The sequence below is a fragment of the Notechis scutatus genome, chromosome 3, assembly GCF_049901735.1.
Source record: "Notechis scutatus isolate UNSWTSFEM ecotype Mainland chromosome 3, rNotScu1.2, whole genome shotgun sequence".
NCBI lineage: Eukaryota > Metazoa > Chordata > Lepidosauria > Squamata > Elapidae > Notechis > Notechis scutatus.
Window position 1 is genome coordinate 89,189,029 of NC_142011.1, and position 23,200 is coordinate 89,212,228.

Below are 23,200 nucleotides of genomic sequence, written 5' to 3' on the forward strand. Positions count from 1 at the left end.
GTAACGTGAGACTCCACCGCCATCGGGATGGCTCTTCGTTCGAAGCCGCCCCCCCCCCTCGACGAAACTAAGGTGCAAGCACCCAAACGCCGCTTTCCAACTGAAAAACCGGAAGCACTTTCCAACCCAAAACCCGGAAGCAACCGAAAACCCGGAAGCGCTGTCGAAACAATATGGCGGCGCCCAAGCTTTGCGGGCCGGTAAAAAATGATCCACGGACCGGTACCGGTCCAGGGACCGGTGGTTGGGGACCCCTGATGTAAAAGACAACCAAAAACAAGCATTGATGTAGGCTCAAAATTGGGACTGCTGAATCTTGTTTCCCTGATGTACAAGTATCCACAACCAACTCCACAAATGCATGGTGCAACACAGGAGAACAAACTCACCAGGACAGGATTCAGAGGTCCATCTGCACCTGGAAGACAAGGGTTGCTACTTTGAAGACAACTAGGTTCACATTCTGGATAGAGAGGACCGCTGGTTTGAAAGAGGAGCCAAAGAGGCTATCTATGTTAAAACTGAACAGCCCTGTCTCAACAAAGGGGGATGGACACAACACCACCTATCTCCTGTTTACAAGCCAGTCTTTCGGCAGTCCCAAGATAGTTCCATGCATTTGCACTCTGATTCAGGTACTCCAAGGACACAGATTAATTCCCAGGTGGTTTCAACAATTCTCAGTGTGTTAATGACCAGCTGACTGAAATGGATATAAATCTTTCCTTCCCTACCAGTTAGTTAGAACTGAAGAAGCTTCCCAGAGGAGGTGAAATATCTTCAAGAAAATCCAGTTTGTTTGAAAAAAAAAAAAGCACCTTTAGTACAACCATGACCTGGATGGCTGAGAATCTCCATAGACATTATTTAGTGCAGGTTCTAAAGTAAAGGTAAAGGTTTCCCTTTTTCAATCAAGTCTGACTTTAGGGGGTGATGTTATCTCTGTTTCTTAGCCGAGGGAGCCAGCATTGTCCAAAGACATTTCCATGGTCACGTGGCCAGCATGACTTTATGCTGAGGCGCACAGAATGTTGTTACTTTCCCATCAAAATGGTACCTATTTATCTACTTGCATTTGCATGCTTTTGAACTGCTAGGTGGGCAGGAGCTGGGATAAGAAACAGGAGCTCACTCCATTGCATGGCCCTTGGGTCTCGAACCCGGGCTGTCAGCTTTCCAGTTGACAAACTCAGTGTCTTTAACTGCTGAGCTATTGTGAGCCTTGCAAAGGTAATAAAGACATGCCTCAAATAAAACAAAATGCTCTCCTATATTCCTAAGCCACATATAGATCAAAAGTTATAGATCTCTTCATTCGAAACATATCTAAGGAGTTATTTGGAATTATGGAGAATCCACAGACAACTAACTTGCACCTTGTAAGAAATCAGATTTATTGAAGTGTCAAGAGAATTGTATATCCCCAAAGTGAAACATAAAGCTCAACTTTTCTGCTAAACTTTTTAAAATATTTTTTCCCCTTAGGTAAGACAGCTGCTTTCAGGATGTTATATGCTGGTAATATTGCAAATGATATTAGCATTGAATGAATATGACTCATTATGATATCCCTGATAAATGCATACTCTCCCTTGCTTTAAAACCGCTCCAAGCCTGATGGACTTCCACCAAGAACCTCCTTCTGGTATTCACATGAAATCTATGTCCCTACAATTTCAATCCCTTGGTCTAATCCTGTCTTTGGAATCTAAGAGACCTAACCTGCTTTTTCAGGTATTTCAAAACAGAATAGAATGCTTGATATACCCAGTTCTGAACCATTTCAAGGCCCTTCTCATCAAAGTTGCTTCAAATTTGCATTTCTCATTCATTATACATGGGCATCCAAGGTAATTTTGCAAATACGTTAGTATCTAGCTAGCTTCATGATAAGTCCCAGAATCATGTTCAAGTCAGTCAACCTCTGAGTTTGTACATTTACAGCATTTTGTATTATTTTAATTGGGAATGGGAGGAGGGAAATTACAGTATATGTCATGATGAAAGTATGAGTGCATGAATCCTTTCTTCCCTTATTCCTATCACAGGGACAATCTAAGAGTTACAAACCATATAAACCCAGCTGCCAAGACAAAAACAATAACATCAAGTGCTACAATATTTTCAAAGCAGTTTTCATGCAATGTTTTCTGTGAAAAAAGCTGTCCTTTAAGTATATGGAATTTCACAAAATTGAACCAATATGGCACAGTGGTTACAACAGTTCTCCTCATCCAAGTATCCTCCAGATTTCATGTGACCATGAATTCATAATGCCCAGCCAATATGGGCTTTGGAATTCTGGATGTTGTAGTGTTAATATAGTAGAAGGGCCTTCAAATTTCAAAGGTCTGAGTGATACACCTAGTGAAGTTTTGGTTTAATATTTAGGTGTGAAGCTTTTGGGATAACCTTACATGACAGAGTATCTGTTACTCTAAAAGTACAGGTGGGTCACAAATGTAACAGAAAACAACAAACAATCTTTTGGTTGTTTTACAATAACACACATATATGTTTCTTCAGATAGAACTCAGCTCCTTGGGACTTCATGGTCATATCAATGTAATTCTTGTAGGACTAATATGATAGTGGTTTTTGCTCCTTTCTTCTAGGATGTTTATTTTTTTTTCAACTTTGCAATCTATTATACAGCTCCGATATTGGTTGGACATCTCCAATCCAAGTAATAAAGAAGAATAACCCTTTAGCTTTTTAAAGAATGCAAAGTTCTTGAAAAGTAGTTGCTGTCACTAGTTGTCTAAGATGCCCTCAAGCAAAACTCAACTTCTGGTGACTACATGGACATATCTAGATTGCTTTCTTGATAACAATGTAGAAGTCATTCATCATTGCCTTTTTCTGAGAGGTTATTTTCAAGTTCCTAATCTGCCTAGACCCTAAAATTCCCACTAGTCTTCCATGCAAATACTAAACCAGGCCCAATTCAGTTTAGCTTCTGATCCTTGATGAGGATATCTAAGTACTATCTAGATTTCTCTAAACAGACCTCAATAGTATTCATTTTAAATACCAGAAAAATCAAGAGGAAAAATAGCTAACACAAACTGTCATACAGGAAATTCTTTTCCAAAGGTTGATCTTACACTTTTAAAATTTTATTTATTTAAAACATTTATATGGCCGCTCATCTTAAGAACTCCGGGCAGTCCAAAACCATGTTATAACAATATAATAAAAAATAAATAAAAACAGCAAAAATAGATACAGAAAGAATAAAAAACTGTCACCATAGCCAAACTTCCTTGATGCAAAACACCACATTTTCTTCCATCTCCAGCTTTACTTTATCCCAACTCTTGGAGAAAAAGACAACTATTCATGGCTTTTCAGAAAGTGAAAATGATAGAGATCTGAATATCTCAAGGGATCCACTGGGTAATGGTTGTTACAGAAAAGACACATTTCCTAGGTCCTCAAAGATGGCAACATCTAAAGGAAGGGAATTGAAGCACCTCTACTCTATATGATCTGATGGGCAGATACCTACAGGGAGAGGCAATACCGCAAATAAGCTGCCAAGGTAAGGTTTTAAAGGTAGTAACCAGCACTTTGAATTGCATGAAAAAAAAAAGTGTGAAGCAATGCAGTTCACATAATGGAGGTGTAAAATGGACAAATCTAGGGGCACTCAGCACTGCATGCCACTATATTTTGGAACAGTTGTAATTTTTGGGTGATCTTCAAGGACAGCCCCATGTTAAGCACATTGCAGCAGTTCAACCAAGGCATAAATGACTGGGCAAGGGCTCCTGATCTTGTGTAAAAGCTTATGTTGATAAACCAATATACGCTTTGCATACCAGGAAGCAATCATAGGCTTGGGAGAACTCCGGATATTCTGATCTGCAGTAATTTGAGTAAAATTGAAATTTACTATATATTAGTTTGACGACTCTGTCAGCCTGTGAAAACTTAGGACATCACAGTTATACAAAGATACATGGGAACTAGTGATACCTTATCTAAGTCATCCAAACACCTAATTGTATTATTATTAATTCTATAGAATTTATTGTAATTCTGGAAAGAAAATTTACAGATAACTGCTGGAAGTTGGAGTCTGAGAAGTGATTGCATCAGGAAGAAAAACTGTTCAAAAAGAATGACATTCTGAGAAGGCTCTGTATTAACAGAGGGATACAATCAAGATCAAGGGAGGTACTAATACCACTCTATAAAGCCTTAGTAAGACCACACCTAGAGTACTGCATCCAGTTTTGGTCACCACATTATAAAAAAGATGTTGAGACTCTAGAAAAAGTGCAGAGAAGAACAACCAGGATGATTAGGGGACTGGAGGCTAAAACATACAATGAACGGTTGCAGGAACTGGGCTTGGCTAGTCTAGTAAAGAGAAGGATCAGGGGAGACATGATAGAGGTCTTCCAATATTTGAGGGGCTGCCACAGGGAGGAAAGGGTCAAGCTATTTTCTAAAGCGCCTGTAGGCCAGACAAGGAATAATGGATGGAAACTGAACAAGGAGAGATTTAACCTGGAAATGAGGAGAAACTTTCTGACAGTGAGAGCAATCAACCAATGGAACAGCTTGCCCTCAGAAGTTGTGGGAGCGCCATCACTTGAGACTTTCAAGAAGAGATTGGACTGCCATTTGTCAGAAATGGTGTAGGGTCTCCTGCTTGGGCAGGGGTGGACTAGATGACCTACAAAGTCCCTTTCAACTCTGATTATATGTGGTCTAAACCTATGACACATGTGCCAGAGGTGGCATGCAGAGCTCTCTCTGCGGGCATGCGAGCTGTCATCTCAGCTCAGCTCTGCCACGCATATGCACACCGGCCAGCTGGTCTTCGGGTCTCTGCTGCACATCCATGAGGGGCAGGGTGCATGCATGGATGTGGCACACACATGGGGGCATGCACGAGGGGTGGGCATGCATGCACGGGGGGGTTGTATGTGCATGTGCAGGGTGCACACGTGTGGGGGCAGGGTGCATGCGCCCTCACTGCTCTATCTGAACTGCTTATAAGAACATCAAAATATCCCTTGGGATACACCTTTGCACATTCCATTTTCAAGATGTACATGTCTTATTTACAATGCAAACCAGCACATTGTATCACCTGGCTTTCCCTGAAAGCTTATAATTAAACCAAGGAAAACAAAGTAAAACAGGCCATAAAATCGAAAGCAAGTAGAAATAAACAAGAAAATAAAACAACGGTGTCCAAATAAACAAAAAACTTCACAACTGCCCCAAGTATACACCAAGGTTAGTACCATCAGGTTATAATAAACAGATAATAAAAAGGGTCCGACTTATTTAATGGTGGTATCAAAACAGACCTATGAAGATGATCTAAATGACACCATCTAGAGAAGGCACTTCCTTTAAATAGCCAGATCTCAGGGCATTTAGAGGTATAAACTGCTAAATCCAGCTTTTTTACACTGGACCTGAAATGGATTGTGAAGTGGCTCAAATAAAAAATTAATGGTGTATGCTGTTGAAATTATTGAGTCCTGGGTAGGAACCTCAAAGTTCCCAAACCATTTAAAAAACTGACTCATGTATAATGTATCACTGTCATCTAAAGTATAAAGCAAAGTGTATGGCTGCATCTGAAAGCTAAAATTCCCCATTGAGCATGTATGGTAGAAAACTTGCCTATGTTATTTATCTCCAAATACAAGGGAGTCGTTCCACTCCTGAGTGGGAATGGGAGAGAAAAGATTACTTCTCAATTCTGCTTTCTCAGATCTTTTTTCACTGGAAAGGACAGGACTTTCTGCCTAAGTGCAACATTTATGTGGAATTTACTCTCCAGTTCAACTGTTGGGTAATCCGGTAATGGGATGAATGTGCAGCCTACATAGATCCATCTTGTCCTCGTTCACAATTATGTTGTTTCCACAATAATGTCTAACGAGCTTGGAAAAGCTGGGCTGCTTATTTATTGATGAACCTTCCTGCCGCCTTTTTGCCAAGCATGTCTAATAATAGCTTAATAATACATTACAAGCTTTTGGTGGAATTGAAAAGCCCATGGAATAAAATGCTGGTGATGGTTGCTATTTAGGGAAAGCAGAAGAAGCAGGCCATTTTAACAATGATTGGTGTTTGCTGCAGAGGTAATGAAATCACATTGAAAAAAGATGGATGGGTGAAAAAAACTCTCTCTCTCCCTCTCTGATTTCAAAGCAATTCAGCCAGGACAGTCAAAAAAATACCCCTGAAAAAAGTCCCAACTTCTATAAGGAGCAACTAATAGATAAGACATGAATATCTCCATATAGTCTAAATGTTTAATATACAGTATATGTGTTTTAAACAAATAAATAAATTTCATTTTGGATTGCTGCACAGCCCTACTAAACAGTAATCACTCTGATAGTTACCTCAATAGGAAGTGATCAAACATTTCAAGTAAATTAATGGTAAAAGCAAATGTATGATTTGCCTTGGGCCTGGGATACACGGATATGAAATTCTGCTCAAGTTTACTGTCAAGGTAGAATAGTGGTCCCATTTGAAAACTAGATAGGGCTATGAACTCAGTTATCATAAAGTCAAATTAGGGCTTGATCCTGTCACTTGTAGGTTTTAAATATAGACCATGATAATAGAGCTCAAAGCACATGTTATAGGTTCTAGAGCAGGGATGTCAAGCCTGCGTCATCATGGTGTCATCATGTGATGTATTGTGACCCCTTCGCTAAAGCGGGTGTGGGCGTGGCCAACGCGTGACGCATTTGGGCCGTGGGCCATGAATTTGACAGCCCTGATCTAGAGGGTCTTCTACAAAGATTCAGAGTGGAGAAATTCTAGTTCTTTAGATATTGTTGGGCTCTGTCTCCTACCAGGCCTATCAGCATAGCCAATGATTAGAGGTGATAGGAGCTAGAGACTTAAAACCTCAAGGGGTCCCACCTAGAAAGCAGAGGTGGGATTCAGCAGGTTCTGACCAGTTCTGGAGAACTGGTAGCGGAAATTTTGAGTAGTTCAAATACCACCTCTGACTGGAGATTTTACAGTATCCTTCCCCTGCCACGCCCACCAAGCCACGCCCACAGAACCGTTAGTAAAAAAAATTGAATCCCACCACTGCTAGAAAGGTATGCTTCTTGTGGGATAGCGTGTGCAAATTGAGAAAAGTGGGGCTTTATAATCCAAATTGGTTTAATGAGGGAGGCAAGAAAGGAGAAGAAAGGAAAAAGGAGAGTTCTATGGGACTCTTTTCAAACTTAGGAAGAAAAAAACAAAACCATTCGGGAACTATGTTCATGTAGAAGAGTCCTCAGGTATTTGCATACCAAATTTGTTCTATTTTTAAAAGTAATCAGCACAAGAGCTTTTCCATACATCTGGTGCATATTTAGAATGGAGAATTTCCATAGAGAAGCGTTTTGGGATTGTGTGCCCAGGTTTAAGTGATTGAAAGTATCAGGCTATATTTAAATCCCAGTGCTTCAGCGCCTGCTTTGACACTGTTTCCCACTGCTCTGTGATTTTAGATGGGCTTCTCTTCCTAGGAAAATTGGCTCAGAACAAGCACTTGGGCTGTAACAATATCTCCCACTGTCATTTCTATTGCTGGCATATTTGAATAAGAGGGGGAAAATATCAAGGAAGATTAAAAAAGGAAAAACTCCTTCTGCAAAGTTAAAAGATTGCCTGGCTCACCCCAGTAAAATGCAGAATTTCTCCCTACATGAAACGGAGGGGGAATTTCCTTTTTGATGCATCAGGTATTAGAAGCCAAACTAAGCAAGCCAAAGGAACAGGAAAGGAAATGAAGTCCAGGGGAGCATTTGATGGGAATTTTCATTCCTCCTCCTCCTCGACCACAGCCAATAGAATACATGTTCTTGCACAGGAACAGGAAGCTGAAGTGCAAAGCCCAAGAAAAGGTTATAATCCACCCCCCACTCTCAACTCCTTGTAGTCAGATGCCCAGAACCCATGTGGTTCTGCTTCATCATTAAATCATCTTTCCAATCAGCCTCCAGCCTCCATTTTGCCTTTCTCCTGGCTTGGAACTGAACCAGATGGATATTTCTTCCCACAGAAAGGAGTGTACATCAACTTACCTTGACTTCCAAATCTCCACAACAAGCAGAAAGTATGCAAAAATGGCTCAATCATTCCCCTCCAATTTACATACAGTAGGTATGTCTATCAAAGAGTTCTATAGGATTTGGAGAAGGTAGGAGAAAGTAAGATCTCTACTGGACTTGGGGGCCTGCTCTGAAATTAGGATTCAGTAGCTACCATATGCAGCTCTCCCTCTCTTTCTCACACACACAAGCAATAGGATTTTTTAAAAAAATAATAACCATGCATGAAGAGGAGATAAATAATAATATTGTGGAGACTGACATTTATTTTGATGACTGATTTATTACTTCTGGGATGCCCTGCCTGTATCTCTCTATCTAATTTTCCCCTAAGATACAGGAAACACAAACATTCGCCCCAGCTGCCATTCTCAAAAGGTTATTCTACACTTGCTTTACTTACTTACTTACTTACCTACCTTCCTACCAATCAATCAATCATAATATATGAACATTGGTATGCATTTGCTCTGCATATGTTTAGCATTTCTCTCTTGTTTCTGGCATTTTCCCATAAGGCTAGCAACATATTTTTAGGAAATTCAGATGGGCTCAGTTTATGTCTTACTTTCTGTTCTACCTTAGGGAAAGGTGATATAGAGAGTAAAGAAAGTAACTTTGACAGAGATAAATGAGATCTGTTACCAAAACAACAAGGGAAAAACTTATCTCCAAAACAAACAGAAAGTATGCAAAAATGGCTCAATCATTCCCTCAATATTCATAAGTATAGGAGGGGGAAGAGTACAATAGAATAAGACCTGCAAATTCTGTTATTATAGGCCCCTCCGAATAAAGGCCAACTCCTGTGGAATTGTTTCCTGATCTAGCCTACCTAGTTAATAAATATTCTAAAGGCTAATAAATATTCACCTCTTATGATATAGTCTGAGTCTAGCATAAAAGGAGCTGATGAGATTTGTGGCCAAGAAAACACCAGTGTGAAGATTTTCCCCAGGTACTATTAAAAATCACACAGGTTTCTGGAATTGTACAGAGTACAAATGCAAAGTTTTGGGATCAACATGTAGCTTTTACCAATAGTTCTATGGGAAAAAGAAGAAGCTAATGATGCTGAATTGTCCCTGTTAGATATGACTCCACTATGATCTATAGTTCTGCATTAGCTCACTCTATGAGAACTAAGAATCCTTTGAGGTCCGTTGGACATTCAGTGAACTCCAAACTTTCCAGAGAGAGCGAGAGCCATAGAAGTTACAAAGGCTGGCTGATGTTAGCTTCCTTTCTGATCAATACACAGAAATAACGGCATATCTGATAAACACTCTGAAATATCACCCTTAATTCAATAGTCCGCACGGACGGACTTCACAATAGAGCAAAATGAATGGTTCAAATGAAAAGCACTAAAAAGCATGATTCCATTTTCATTGCCTGCGGGCAGGCAATGAACAAATTCCATATTGATTAGTAAATTAGATCACGTGTTTAGTTTCCAAGTGTATTTAGCCCTGAGCTGCTCTTAATCTGATATTTGATTGCAATCACAATGAACAGAGTACAGGTAAGGAGGAACCTTTGGAGCAGGGAAATTCAGATAAGTGCCTCCTTGTCAAACTTTCATTAGCTCCGTTTCAGCAAATGGTATCGTAACGGATGCAAAATCTACCCCTTTTATCAAGCTATTAAGACAGCATTAAGACCACAGACAGGGAGGCTTGCTTCTTTAGTACCGAACAAGACTTTTTGGCAGGCATCGCGTTACATTTCAGCAACAGTACACATAATGGAATCCATCCTGAAAAGTCAGTGAGCATCTTTAGCCAATAACCTATGATTTGGCATGCTGCCCTAATCAAATGGTTTGCAAGCGTGTTTTCTTTTTGTCTTAAAAGTTTTCTTTCTTTTGCAAAACTCTGAAAGTCTCGCTTTTTATTCTGGGACCTTCAAATCCAGCGTTGAAAACAAAGCAGGAATAAAGGGGTCGTCCTGCTCCCTGTGATAGTTTTGCAAGAAAAGGAAGCAGAACAGCTCAAGTTTAATCATGCTTATTTTGTATAATCACAGCAAGGCTTTTCGGAAGTCACAATGCAGAAAGTGGAAAGCGAATAAACAAGAATACTTTTGGTGTTTTAAGACTTGTACAAATATCCATGTCTTAGACGAATATTTTAGAAAGTTTTTTTTAAAAAAAAAAACCTGTTCTATTTCCAGCTGGCAAATATTCTTTCCAGCACGTAAGTAAGTCCAGGTTGCAACATGCATTAACAACTTGAAAGAAAAGAGGGGAGAAGGAAGGTTCTTACTAGAAGCATGCAAAATTACAATTGCAGTCTTTGGGTCAACTTTAAAGAAAAGCCATAGCAGAATGTCTCTTCCCTTCCCTTCCCTTCCCTCAAGCCCACAAAAGCTCTCCGGAGATGGACATTACTTACTAGCTTGTTAAAAGTGGATAGCCTGGTGGTATTCAGTCCTATCAGTGACGGGAGCGTTTGGGACATCCAGTTAGAAATCATAGCCATGGTACTAAGCACAGCACCCAGCTTGAGCAGTGAAGGACTCATTGCTGTGGAAGCTAATGAGTTTTCATAGTGAGTGATTATCATCCTAGAGCAGACTGGCAGGGAAAGAGGCGTGCCTGCAACTCACAACATCCATGGCATGAAAACGGTTCAGCCTCCCTAGATTTAATCATCCTCCAAAATGCACATCCAAGCTGCTTCCTCCCCCCCCCCCCTCTTCCAAGCACTGGCATTGAAGCCTCCTGTCTTTGCACCACATAGCAAGGCAGGCTGTGTGTTCACAGGAACAAAAGCCTTTAATAATAATAATAATAATAATAATAATAATAATAATAATAATAATAATAATAATAGTTTTGCCTGGGTGGGAAATAAAAGAAGATGTGGAGGAGAACAGAAGAGTCCCTTCACCAGGAGCAGGCAGCTTGCTAGTTAATGAGGCAGTGGTCCAAGGCCAGAAGTAACAACGTCAACCCGCTACATTTAGCGAGTAGTTAGAGAACAGAATCTCTCAGACTTCATACAGAACATCTGTGGGGATTTATATGCAGGGATGAGGCCATGAATGTCTGGGTGCTGTTGCCATTGTCAACAAGTGTCACAAAGCTTCGTGCGAACAAAAAATACAATTTGACGCGTGGGTGAGAATAAGCCCTGCTGGATTCCATGGGTCTTGCTTCTAAGTCAACGTGGAGAGTCAAGCTACTTACTGCATCATAGCCCATAATGCACAAGGGATCACAATTTGGATAGTTAGAAATTAGTGGACTGACCTCTCCTATTTCTACTACCTCAAAAGCCAGGATAAAGTCTGTGTATATCAGTGGGTGCAGAAATTCCCAGGAAGGTCACATATATCTTTGTGGGATTTTTTTATATGACTAACAACAATTATGACACCAAATTGTTCCAGCCAAACACGACTCTAAGGGGAAAAAAAAGATCTTGGCTTACAGCCAATATGAAGACTATAGACCTGAAATTGCTTTTCTACTGATTTACTTCACTGTATTTTTTTTGCTTCTGTGGAGACATTCAGATTATAATTGCAGAGATGTCACTTTATTATTATTATTTAACTTATGCTGCTTTGTAAAATATCAAAAATAAAAAAAAACATCACTTTACTATAATATGACATGATGGCTCATGATGCAACAAATTATTTAGAAAAAAAATGATAGAAATGTGTAGACCAGGGGTGTCCAACCTTGGCAACTTTAAGACTTGTGGACTTCAACTCCCAGAGTTCCTCAGCCAGCTGGCTGAGGAACTCTGGGAGTTGAAGTCCACAAGTCTTAAAGTTGCCAAGGTTGGACACCCTGGTGTAGACTATGAACAACTATCTCTGCCTCCAGGATCATGGAAGTGATAAGCCATGTATCTGGATGGTGTGGAGGTTGCCATTCATATATAGCCTCAGACTTTTCACTTGTGGATCAAGCTGGGAGAGGGTTAGTGCAACCATCCTAATTTCTCAGTAGTTTTCAATATCATGGCATCCTTCTGGATTGACCGCAACTAGTGGAAGGCATCATATTACAGTACAGTGGTTCTCTTCCTTTCTCCATAGTAGGTTCCAGTCAGTCTTGGCGTGAGCTGAGAGGTGAGCCTGCTGCCCCAGATTTGTAAGGTGTCTCAGGGTTCAACACTCTCAGTCATCCCATTTAACAACTAACAGAGAATGCTGGGGAAGGTCAGTTCAATGTTGACGATCCTCAGTTAGAGCACTTAGCAATAGTACTTAGACTTATCATTCTTTACAGCACTCTCTTAAGCAGTTTACAGAGTCACACATCTTGTCCCGTGTCTGACGAGCTATGCTGCTAACATCATATTCCACTGCCTGAAGCTTTAGATGGGGAGGAACAAACTAAGATTCCATTGTAGCAATACTGAGCATCTATGGTTGTTTGACCCTTCTGGTGCTGGGAGCCTTTCATCTCTAGGCCTGAACAGGGTTGACCTTCCTCTTTGGGGTTTAATTCATAACCAAGAGGGGGCTTTTTGGACTCATAGCTCTCTTGTTTGAAGAGCATCTGCCAATTGTGGCCAGAGGTCCTTACCTTGTGTCACAGTAGTAGTTATATAGGACTATAAGGCTCCTCTTACATCAAGACTTGGTCATGGGATGGACAGAGTACTACTACAATATGCTTCATATGAGAGTAGCCTCAAAGCCTCACAAGAACTCAGAAGACAGGCCTCTGTTGTGGCATCAACTCTCCAGAACAGCATACCTCCAGGAGTTATACTGTATATGGCTGCTGTTTATCAGCCTTTAAAAGAGCATTAAGTAGGGCTCTTTCCTAGGGCCTTGGGAATGGAAAGAGTTAGTTGATGTTCCTTCTGAATGATGTAGTCTGTTAGGTTTTATTCTGATTTATTTTCACTGTTTGTATATGCTTGAATGCCTACTCAAAAGACCCTGGAGTTAAGTGGGCTAGAAATGTGCAAAACAAACAAACCAACCAGTTAACCATTCTTTTTACATTGGCATGTTGGAACATATAGATACTTTTGGGGGTATTTATGTTGTCCCTACAACCTTAAGCTAAACTACTCAGCTTCTAGGTCACTTGGTAAATAGAACTATAATTTTAGGAGGAAATAACCGTACTGCTAGTCCAGGAGAGCTTTGTGGTCAATCTGTTTTTCTTTAAGAGAAGAGAAACTTAATCATGATTTGTTTATGGGAAATTCTTGTTAGCACCTCAGGAATCATTCTTCCTTAACCCCATGGTTGGATTGTTTTTAAAATACAATTTTACTGAATTTTTTTAAGAAGTTAAAAACACAAATATTAAAAAGGAAAGAAAATAAGAAATAATGGTGAATAAGTAAGAAAAAATAGAAAAAGAAGAAAGAAAAAATATAAAAGCAGCTTCTAATCTTTTTGATAGCATTTACATTTTACATTTTACTTTATGGTTACATCATAATTTCCTTCTTTCAATAAGCTGCTCTTTCTAATCTTCATAAATCATAACTTCATTTTTCTTTTCTTTTTTTTTAACAAAAAGTCCATAAGGGGTTTCCAGTCACGGTTAAATGTAGTTGTTGGTTTTTCTCTAATTAAACAAGTTAATTTTGCCATCTCTACTAGTTCTATCATCTTCATTTCCATTGTAGGTATTTCAGAGTCTTGTGCAGCAGAAATCATGTATAAGAGTATTCTTCCATAGTTCTTTTCTAATTGCCTATCCATTAATCTAAGTTCTGGTTGTAGTTGAATGTAGATCATTGAAATACTTTGTATCATTATATGTATCTGAACCCTTAAGTTTCTGGCTTTTACAAGTCCACTAGATACGATAAAATAACTCTTCATGTTGTCCACAGTTCCAACAAGAAATCTGAAGTAACTTTATACATTGTAGATCAGGGCTGTCAAACTCCCAGCTTTTCAGCTGGATGTGTCACCCGCTGGCCACGCCCATGCCTGGTTTAGTGAAGGGGGGAAAAAGCCCTGATATATGACATGACGTGGTGGTGACGATGTGAGTTTGAAACCCATGTTCTAGACAATTTTTCTGGAGTTATATACCAACAGTAGCTACATCTTTTTATAAAAATTCTCTTTTAGGTTATAGCAATATAAATTTCAATCCTTTTAACCCACTGTTTTAATCCATATTTTTCCCACCGTTTCATCAATATATCTTGTCCAAAGTTCTTAGTCATTTCATGGTACACTAGTACTTCCATTTCAAATTTAAAACCCTTCTTTGTAGGTCAGGGGTCCCCAAATCCCTGGCCACAGCCCATTGGGAACCAAACGGCCCAAGTGGCGGGTGAGCACGCAAAGCTTCATTTGTGCATGCACAGGATTTAGGTTGAACCCACAAAGCGATTCTCCCTGCCCCGGCTGCTGAAACTGCTGCCAGTAGTTTGCGGCATCAAAAAAATTGGGGATCTCTGCTGTAGGTCATCAGTAGCTCCTTTTGAAGAAAGGTGAAAAACCAGGGGATCAGTACATTCTGTCAGAAGGTTGACACAACTGGAGGAGGGCAAGTGACACATGCTTATTAAATTCAACAGCTAGGTTTGTAAAATGTTAGATGCCATGAACAAGCAGGTGACGTATGAACAAGGCAAAATGTTAATTTAGTCCATGTCTAAGCCTTTTTCAATTCCTTTTCTTTTCTGACTTTTTTGTGCTCTTTAAAATCCCAGAAGATTATCACCACAGGAAAGAGATTACTAATCATAGACATTTATTTATGTGTTCAATTTGTATAGCTATTCATCGCAAACCAGGGACTTTGGGCAGTGAACAATCATAAAATGAAAGAAGGGAAGGGCTCTTTTGGCTTTGTTTTTCAATTCTTAGAAATGGAGATCTGCAACTACGAGAAACAACAAGAAAAGACTGCAAAACAAGAAGACTGGGACAAAGAAGAAGCCATCTTTAATGAACAAGTAACTCTATGTGGGGAAGAAAGGGGAAAGGGGGGAAAGAGAATGGAGAATTTAACCAAAGAAAAGAAAAATAATTCAAAAAATAAGTATAATACTGGAAAGCAACAGAAAAGGGGAATACAGAAGAGGGAAATGGAGGTGGAGAGACAGGGGGGTAAAAAGGGGAGAGAGAAGAAGAGAAAGGAAGAGAAATTACAAAGGTTTGGAGCAAGATGTAAAGAAACAGGACCTATTTAGAGATAATGGGTGAAAATCTAACTGAAAAAGGGATTCTGTGAAGGTACATAAGATTGTATTGTTATATTTGTAATAGAAATAATTTTAGAAAATTGGAAACAACATATGATTAAAAAGAGGGATAAAGTAGTTGGTGTGGTTTGGGGAAATGTTTGTGAATAAAATAAATGATATAAAATAAATGAGAAAATTGAATTAGGAAGGAACGGGAACATTTTAATTAGTCAATGTTTTATAAAATATAAGTGAAGGGGGGGGGGAATTAACTATGGAAAGTTTATAATTGTTCCCATAGAAATATGATATTTATTTGAAAAGTAATGTGCAAATTATTAAGATCTAAATGAATATTAATATTAATGATAGAATTGAATTGGAACGGATTGTTGTTTTAATTATATTATACATGTATAATTTTTTTTCTTTTTTTCAAGAATACAATGTGTAGTTTTAGAATGTGCCAAGCAGAGTCCAAACGGAAGTTATGTATTATATTAAGTGTTATAATTTTAGGGGAAAGATATAAAGGCGTCATACTCCAATCAGTGCTTACAGGAGAAATTTTGTTTAATGAGAAAAGATAGTAGACAGTTGAAACAGGACAGACAAAGAATATAACTACAATGATTTGAATTGAGATGAAATAAATAAAATAAAATTAAGAAAGTTAAAAGAGGGGAGAAGCTATGTAGAAAATGTAGAATAGTAATAAGATATGGAATGGAATATAAAAATGAGCATGAACTTGAATTTGTGTCTGTACGAAGAGATGTAACCCGGGATTATGCTGCTTTCAAAAAAGATGTTTTACTTGTATTTCTTTTCTTTTTGTGAAAACTCAAATAAAACTTACAAAAAAAATATGAAATGAATTAGCCTTTGAACTTGGTTTTCCTTAACAGGGGTCAAGTTACATTTTAATCATGGACTGTAGATCTAATTTTTTTCCCATTGCTTCCAAGAAGCAAACTGCAAACTTTTATTTTTGCTCTGATCCTCAGCAGTGCTTATATTAAGGCCATGAAAGATAGCTCTCACCTGACCCTACTCCCAATTTTTAGCCAGTGTCATTATAATGATATCTACAAAATGGGAAACTGTATGCTAACAGAAAGGTATTAGAATTTGAATGACATCTGTAAGAAAGGAAAGGATTATGCATCATACTCACAATTGAGTTCCCGGATAAAATAATGATTTCTATAAATTCACTGAATTATATGGAATCGTTTCATTCAATTTTCAGATACCTAGATGAATGAATGAATGGCTCTATCAGTGGTGGGATTCAAATTGTTTTACTACTGGTTCTGTGGGCGTGGCTTGGTGGGCGTGGCAGGGAAAGGATACTGTAAAATCTCCAGTCAGAGGTGGTATTTGCCGGTTCTCTGAAATACTCAAAATTTCCGCTTCGGCTTCTCTAGAACTGGTCAGAACCTGCTGAATCCCACCTCTGGGTTCTATGTCTCCTTCTCAGGAAATAGACTAATGCAGAGTCTAAGCAATTGGAGTTTATTCTCAGTTAACCTGTACTGTGCTCATTCCTTTTAGTTTCCTTTCCTGGTTTTCCTGTTGACCTTCAATATCAAATAATTGAGTTTTGAAAAAAGTCAAGTGAATGCCTCTGTTCCTGCATGTACATCATAAGCCAGCAACTATCAATAATATTTGATAGCCTTTCCTTTGATGAAGATGTGCCTTGAATGAATTTGTAGTTGGACAGAGATGTACTTTGAAGGACACAGGAAACTATATCAAAATCATATATAGACAAGAATAAACACTTGTACATTGCTATTCAGATCTCTTTCCAGAGTGGCATGTTTGTTCCCAGGAATTCTATACTGCTCTGAAAAAGCCAAGAATGCTTGATAAAATGAAGTTTTAGGTGTTTGTCAATATCCCTTTTCTTCAAGATGAATTCACATAGAGAGAGGTATTCTTACATCAGCTGTTCTATAACCTCCATTTGAGCTCCTAAATATTAGCCAATCTTTGCTTCTCTCTACCTACCTCAAATTATTTGATTTAACCAAGATGATAGAAAAGTTGATCAATGCCTTTTTCAAACATACAATACTGTGATTTTCTATATAATTCAATGAGTGAGCTTCAGCCTTCCTTATCATATTAAACCCTCCCTTGAAAATTCCTGGTATAATAGAGTATTATTTTTGCTGAAGATACAACTATTCCCCAAAGTACATCTTTAAAAACTGAGTAAGTTTTAGTGCACTAGCAAATGAAGGAGAGTAAAATTATATAGCTTACTGGCAAGCAATATGAGCAATGAGCAAACAGCATAAATCTATGTAAAACAAGATTCTGATCTAACATACTGCCATGGGAATCTTGATATTTCTATATCATAAAATGTGCTCTTCAAGTCAGTGGATAAAAACCATGCATCATAGATTGATCACTAGTGAATTTTAGCTTCTGTTAACCATACAGCAGCTCACTGCAGATTACATATAGCCACTTTCTCAATTATCTGTCTGGTCTAGTTCACACAAAGAGATGAGATTGAAAATTTTTCTGAATCCCATTTGGATTGCAGAAGAAAGGAATCCTAACTGAATACTTTACCATTAAAAGTCACAGCTGCACGAGACCCCTAAATACACACGTTTCCATATCATAGAGAAAAATATTACAGTAGCTGAATCTTTGTATTGGCAGATTAAAGTTTGGAAGTGCAAAATGTCTGTGCTCAGAAGCTGAGCACAAATGGATTTGTTTAGAGACTACCAGGGGATTCCAGAATTGTAGACTGTGGCCTATAGGGAAAAAAAAAAAAAAGGAACACTCTGAAAGAAATCAATAGCAAATCGTTTCCAACATTGTTGCCAATGAAGTTATCTACCACAGGATCTACCTCCTAAGCCTAAGTTATGGCTCCTAAGCCAAGCCTTCTGGTATCTGCCTAGCTAATGGAAAAAAATGATACTGCTGGCAATTGTTGGTAGGCCAACTGCTCCTTTGTCTTCCTAGCATTTTCCCATAAGTGCAGGATTTGCTTTTTACCCCTAGATCATGGGTGTCAAACTCGCGGCATCATGTCGCCATCATGTTGTGGATCTGGGGTGGGTGTGGCCTGTGTGTGATGCATCTGGCCCATGGGCCACCAGTTTGACACCCCTGCCCTAGATCAACCAAGAGTTGATCCATTGTCGAAACAGGAATTGATTGGCTGGCTTTTTAGCCAACTTTAATGTCATGGGCTAAGAAAGCGTGACTGGCCCAAAGTTACCCGGCCGTCTTTCATACCTAAGGCGGAAGTAGAAATCCTAGTCTTCTAGTTTCTAGCCTGCTTCTTAACCACAAAACCAAACCCGCTTTCAGTTGGTAGGCCATGTCTGCCATTGCCAATGATTAATCTAATGGAGATTCAGCAAAGAGTAAAGTAATCATTACCATTTCATATTGTATCTGTGCATAAAGCGTTATTCGCATTAACTCTCTCTTTGGGAAAGGATAGATAAGTTAAGGACTGATTCATTATGAGGAAGGAGAAATGGTTAAGTCAGCAGCTGACTAGGCAGGTAAGATTCACAAACTGTATTCACACAAATTACTTACTTTGCTTGACTGAATCAAGTGTTATTCAACCCAATTTTCTGTGCTTGAAGGAGACAACGAACTCATCATACAGGTTACAGTCCTGCAACAAAACTGTGCTACAAACGGTTCAATCATATTTTAACCCAGTATGTGTGGAAACCCAACCATAAAGTAGAGCAAGGGGTAGAGCGCAGAGAGAAAAAGCTGTGCTGTTGTAATTTCAGTGCTGTTGTCTTTTCTTGCCACAGTTGTTAAGTGAATCACTGTAGTTCTTCAGTTAGTAACATGATTGTTAAATGAATCTGGTTTCCCTATTTACTTTGCTTGTCAGAAAGTGACAAAAGAATAGAATAGAATAGAATACTTAATTGGCCAAGTATGATTGGATACACAAGGAATTTGTCTTGGTGTAAATACTCTCAGTATACATAAAGAAAAGGTACATTCGTTAAGAATCAAGAATCATAATGTACAGCACTTAATGATAGTCATAGGGTACAATCAACAATCAAATCATACTAGGAAACAGTCAATATAAATCATAAGGATACAAGCAACAAAGTTACAGTCCTACAATCACAAGTGAGAGGGGATGGGTGACAAGGAGTGATGAGAAGATTAACAATAATAGTAGTGTACTCTTTGTAAATAGTTGAACAGTGTGGAGGGAATTATTTGTTTAGTAGAGTGATGGCTTTCGGGGAAAAAACTGTTATTGTGTCTAGTTGTTCTGGTGTGCAGTGCTCTATAGTGTCGTTTTGAGGGAAGGAGTTGAGACAGTTTATGTCCGGGATGTGAGGGGTCTGTAAATATTTTCACAGCCCTCTTTTTGACTCATGCAGTATACAGGTCCTCGGTTGAAGACAGGTGGGTAGTAATTGTTTTTTTCTGCAGTCCTAATTATCCTCTGAAGTCTGTGTCTGTCCTGTTGGGTTGCAGAACCAAACCAGACAGTTATAGAGGTGCAGATGATAGACTCAATAATTCCTCTGTAGAACTGTAGCAGCAGCTCATTGGGCAGTTTGAGCTTTCTGAGTTGGCGCAGAAGGAACATTCTTTGTTGTGCTTTTTTGATGATGTTTTTGATGTTAGGTGTCCATTTCAGATCATGTGATATAGTAGAACCTAGAAAATTGAAGGTCTCTGTTAGGGATATACACCCTAGCAGAACGTGCAACGGCAGTCTAGCAGACAGGCAGATATGTGAGACAATAACGTTGTAGTAGCTTACACTCAGTAAGACAGATACACTGTGCAAGTTAAATAGTTTTTATTCCAGCAAGAGTTATAGCATAGTCAAAACAGTCCATATGTCATACACTAAGTTCAGTCAGTCCGGGGGTTATTCAGTTTGCAAAGTCCAGTGTCGAAAAAGAGTTCATTAAACTTACAATCAATCAGTCCAGTGATATATCTCTTTTGCAGTCAGAGGTATGAAGAAAAATCAAACCCCTTTTCTTCTCTCAGCAAACATGCAGTTATCACCATCAATCCATTGTCAGCATTCCAGTAAAAGCCAGGGCAAACAGTGAGCTCTGTTGCTCCCTCTTATGGTGATTTTACAACCGCACCCAAAAACTTGGTTTACAGTTTAAAGTGATACATACACTTAAACTCACTAACATAGTTTATATATTATTTTACCCAAACTAAGTTAGGTAACCAATGTTATCCCTAACATTCTCCCCTTTTGGGTAATATAATAATATATATATATATATATATATATATATATATATATATATATATATATATATATTTGTTTTCTGAGGTTCTCGCGGGTATTTGTATGTGGATCTTTGGTTATTCGGGTTCTCTCCCCCGTAAGATTCAAAGTATCTAGGCAACGTTTCGGCGAGGTCCCACTCGCCATCTTCAGGCTGGTGCTTTCGGCTTAGTGCCAGTGCAAGCAGTGTGTGACCGGAGCTGCCATCTCTCTATATATACAAGTGGTGGGGGATGGTGTGCTGGGCTGGTTGGCTGTGCTGCAGCCTCTTGATTGGTTGATGGAGTTGATGTTGGTATAATGGGCTGTGTAATGGCCTTTTGTTGTGGAGATATCCTGGATCTTGTGCTGTCATCTCCTGGGTCGTTAGCCTCTTGTGTTTTAACGGCTTGGGTAATGGGTTGTGTGATGGGCTTGTGAGTTCTTTTGTTGTGGTATCCTGGGTCTTGCGTTGTAATCTCCTGGGTCGTTTGTGTTTTGATCTCTTTTCCATTAGCCTCCTGTGTAGTAACAGCTTGGGTAATGGGTTGTGTGATGACCTTGTGAGATTTATTGCTGTGGTATCCTTGGTCTTGTGCTGTGATATCCTGGGTCATTTGCTGTGTTGTGACTTCTTGAGTTCTTGAGGTGTAATTTCTTGAGTTTTCTGATGTGATGTCCTGAGCAGGTGGCTGTGATGTAGCATTTTGGGTTTTTAATATGGCTTTGAGTTTGGGGTCTGGGTCTGTGTTCGCTTGGCTTCGAGTTCGTGGTCGTGCCACATCTTCATGGTGGGGGTCAATTCGCTTCATGTATGGTTCAGAGGAGTTTGAAGTGGGTAGTGATGCAGCTGCAGTGCGGCTTCTGGTCTGTGGTCGTGTCTCATCTTCTGTGTGGGTGTGAGTCTGATTTTTACGTGGAAGTGTGGTGGTGGCATCTTGTGTGGCCCTCATGGGTGTGGGTCTGGTGTCATTTATCATGTTGGGTACTCGCCTGTTCATGAGGGCGGGTTTCCAAATGGCTGGTAAGCGGGAGGTGTCATCTCTTTTATTCATGCTGTGTGGGCGTTTTCTATCTCTATGGCTTCTCTGATTATTCTGCTGCTGTGGTGTTCAGTTTTGGCGATAGTTCTGGTATTTTTAAGGTCAATCTCATGTCCTGTGGCTTTGAGACCTCAAAGCCACATACATTGGACAGACCAATAGAATTGGCCAATTGGACGGCCACATACATTGGACAGACCAATAGAAGAATAAGCACCCGCCTGGATGAACACAAAAATGCAGTCAAAAATCTGGAACACACTTCCTCACTAGTCCAACACATGGAAGCCACAGGTCATAGCATCAACTTCAATGGCACCAAAACCCTGGCCACTATAGAAAACCCTAATCACAGAATCATCAGAGAAGCCATAGAGATTGAAAAAGACCAGAAAGCATGAACAGAAGAGATGATTCCACCAGGCTGTCAATCATTTGGAAGCCTGCACTCACAAACAAAAAATCTCCACACCACAAGCCAGGCAAACACCTGGGCACAAACAGATCCCCCTGATACCTCCAGCTCAAACACACCCCAACCAGGCACCCAGATGAAACCCAGCTTCCTAACTAATGATAGCCGTCCATTTACCCGAAGCCAAGCTGCACTAAAGGCCTCCATTAAAGCAACACAATGCTGCCAGCCAATCAAGATAAAAAGAGCCAAAAACAGACAGAAGATATTAGAGACACCAATCAAGCAGAACACAGCAAACTCCGAGACCAATAAACACAGACCAAGACTCCCAACCAATCAGGATGAAGAAAAACCATTCTGGCACAGCAATAGGCTGCCCCAAATTCAAATCTGAAACTACTGTAAAAGTCTGACTCACAGACGGACACAATACAGAAGCCTGATGATGGCAGATGAGATTCTGCTGAAACGTTGCTACAACTTTAAAAGAACTACAATGACGTGGGAAAATACCCGAACCAAGCCGAACACCATACATGTAAGTACCGCGAAAACTTAAGAAAACATATATATATATATATATATATATATATATATTTACAATTTCAACCCATAGTTTTCACAATTTTCCTTGTGCTTTACTGCACCTTGGGCTTTTGTAAATCCATCTGCAAAATTTTCTTCAGTTATGCAGTATTCCAATCTTATCAGATCATTTTTCACAGATTGTCTAACATTCAAATATCTAAGGTCAGTGTGCTTAGATCTAGTCTTTACAGCAATATTTGTAGTCAACCTTATGGCTGCTTGATTGTCCTCATAAACTACAATGGCATCTTTAACAGTTATTCCCATATCTAACAACAACTGTTTATACAGAATTAAATCAGTACATAATAAAGATAAACATGAAAATTCTGCTTCCATTGTGGACATACTTATGTGTTGCTGTCTAATTGACCTCCAACCAATCAGTGTTTTACCTAATAGTATAGCTATGCCTGAAGTTGATTTTCTAGTTTTTATATCTGTTGCAAAACTTGCATCAGCATATGCACTTAAAATCAAATCATCTTTTGGCTCTAAATACAATGCATAGTGCATTGTCTTTTTAAGATACCTTAATATTCGCTTTAGCGCTTGCCAGTGACGTTCATTTGGTTCAGCATTAAATCTTGCCAGTTGATTAACGCCATAAGCAATATCTGGCCTTGACCAATTACTTA

At 39.2% G+C, this 23,200-nt stretch overlaps 1 protein-coding gene across 2 annotated transcripts in view; it reads right to left on the reverse strand.

The window, feature by feature from the left end:
* OLFM3 (olfactomedin 3) overlaps window positions 1-23,200 on the reverse strand; it is a 222,430-nt gene that overhangs the window by 52,329 nt on the left and 146,901 nt on the right. The window contains exon 1 of one of the 2 annotated variants that reach the window (XM_026671712.2): window positions 10,499-10,727. The exons of the other annotated variant lie outside the window; for it this stretch is intronic. Coding sequence (XP_026527497.2) covers window positions 10,499-10,669 — 171 coding nt within the window. The 5' untranslated portion in view covers window positions 10,670-10,727. Of the gene's footprint in view, window positions 1-10,498; window positions 10,728-23,200 lie in introns of those variants that run through there. 2 annotated transcript variants of the gene reach the window in all.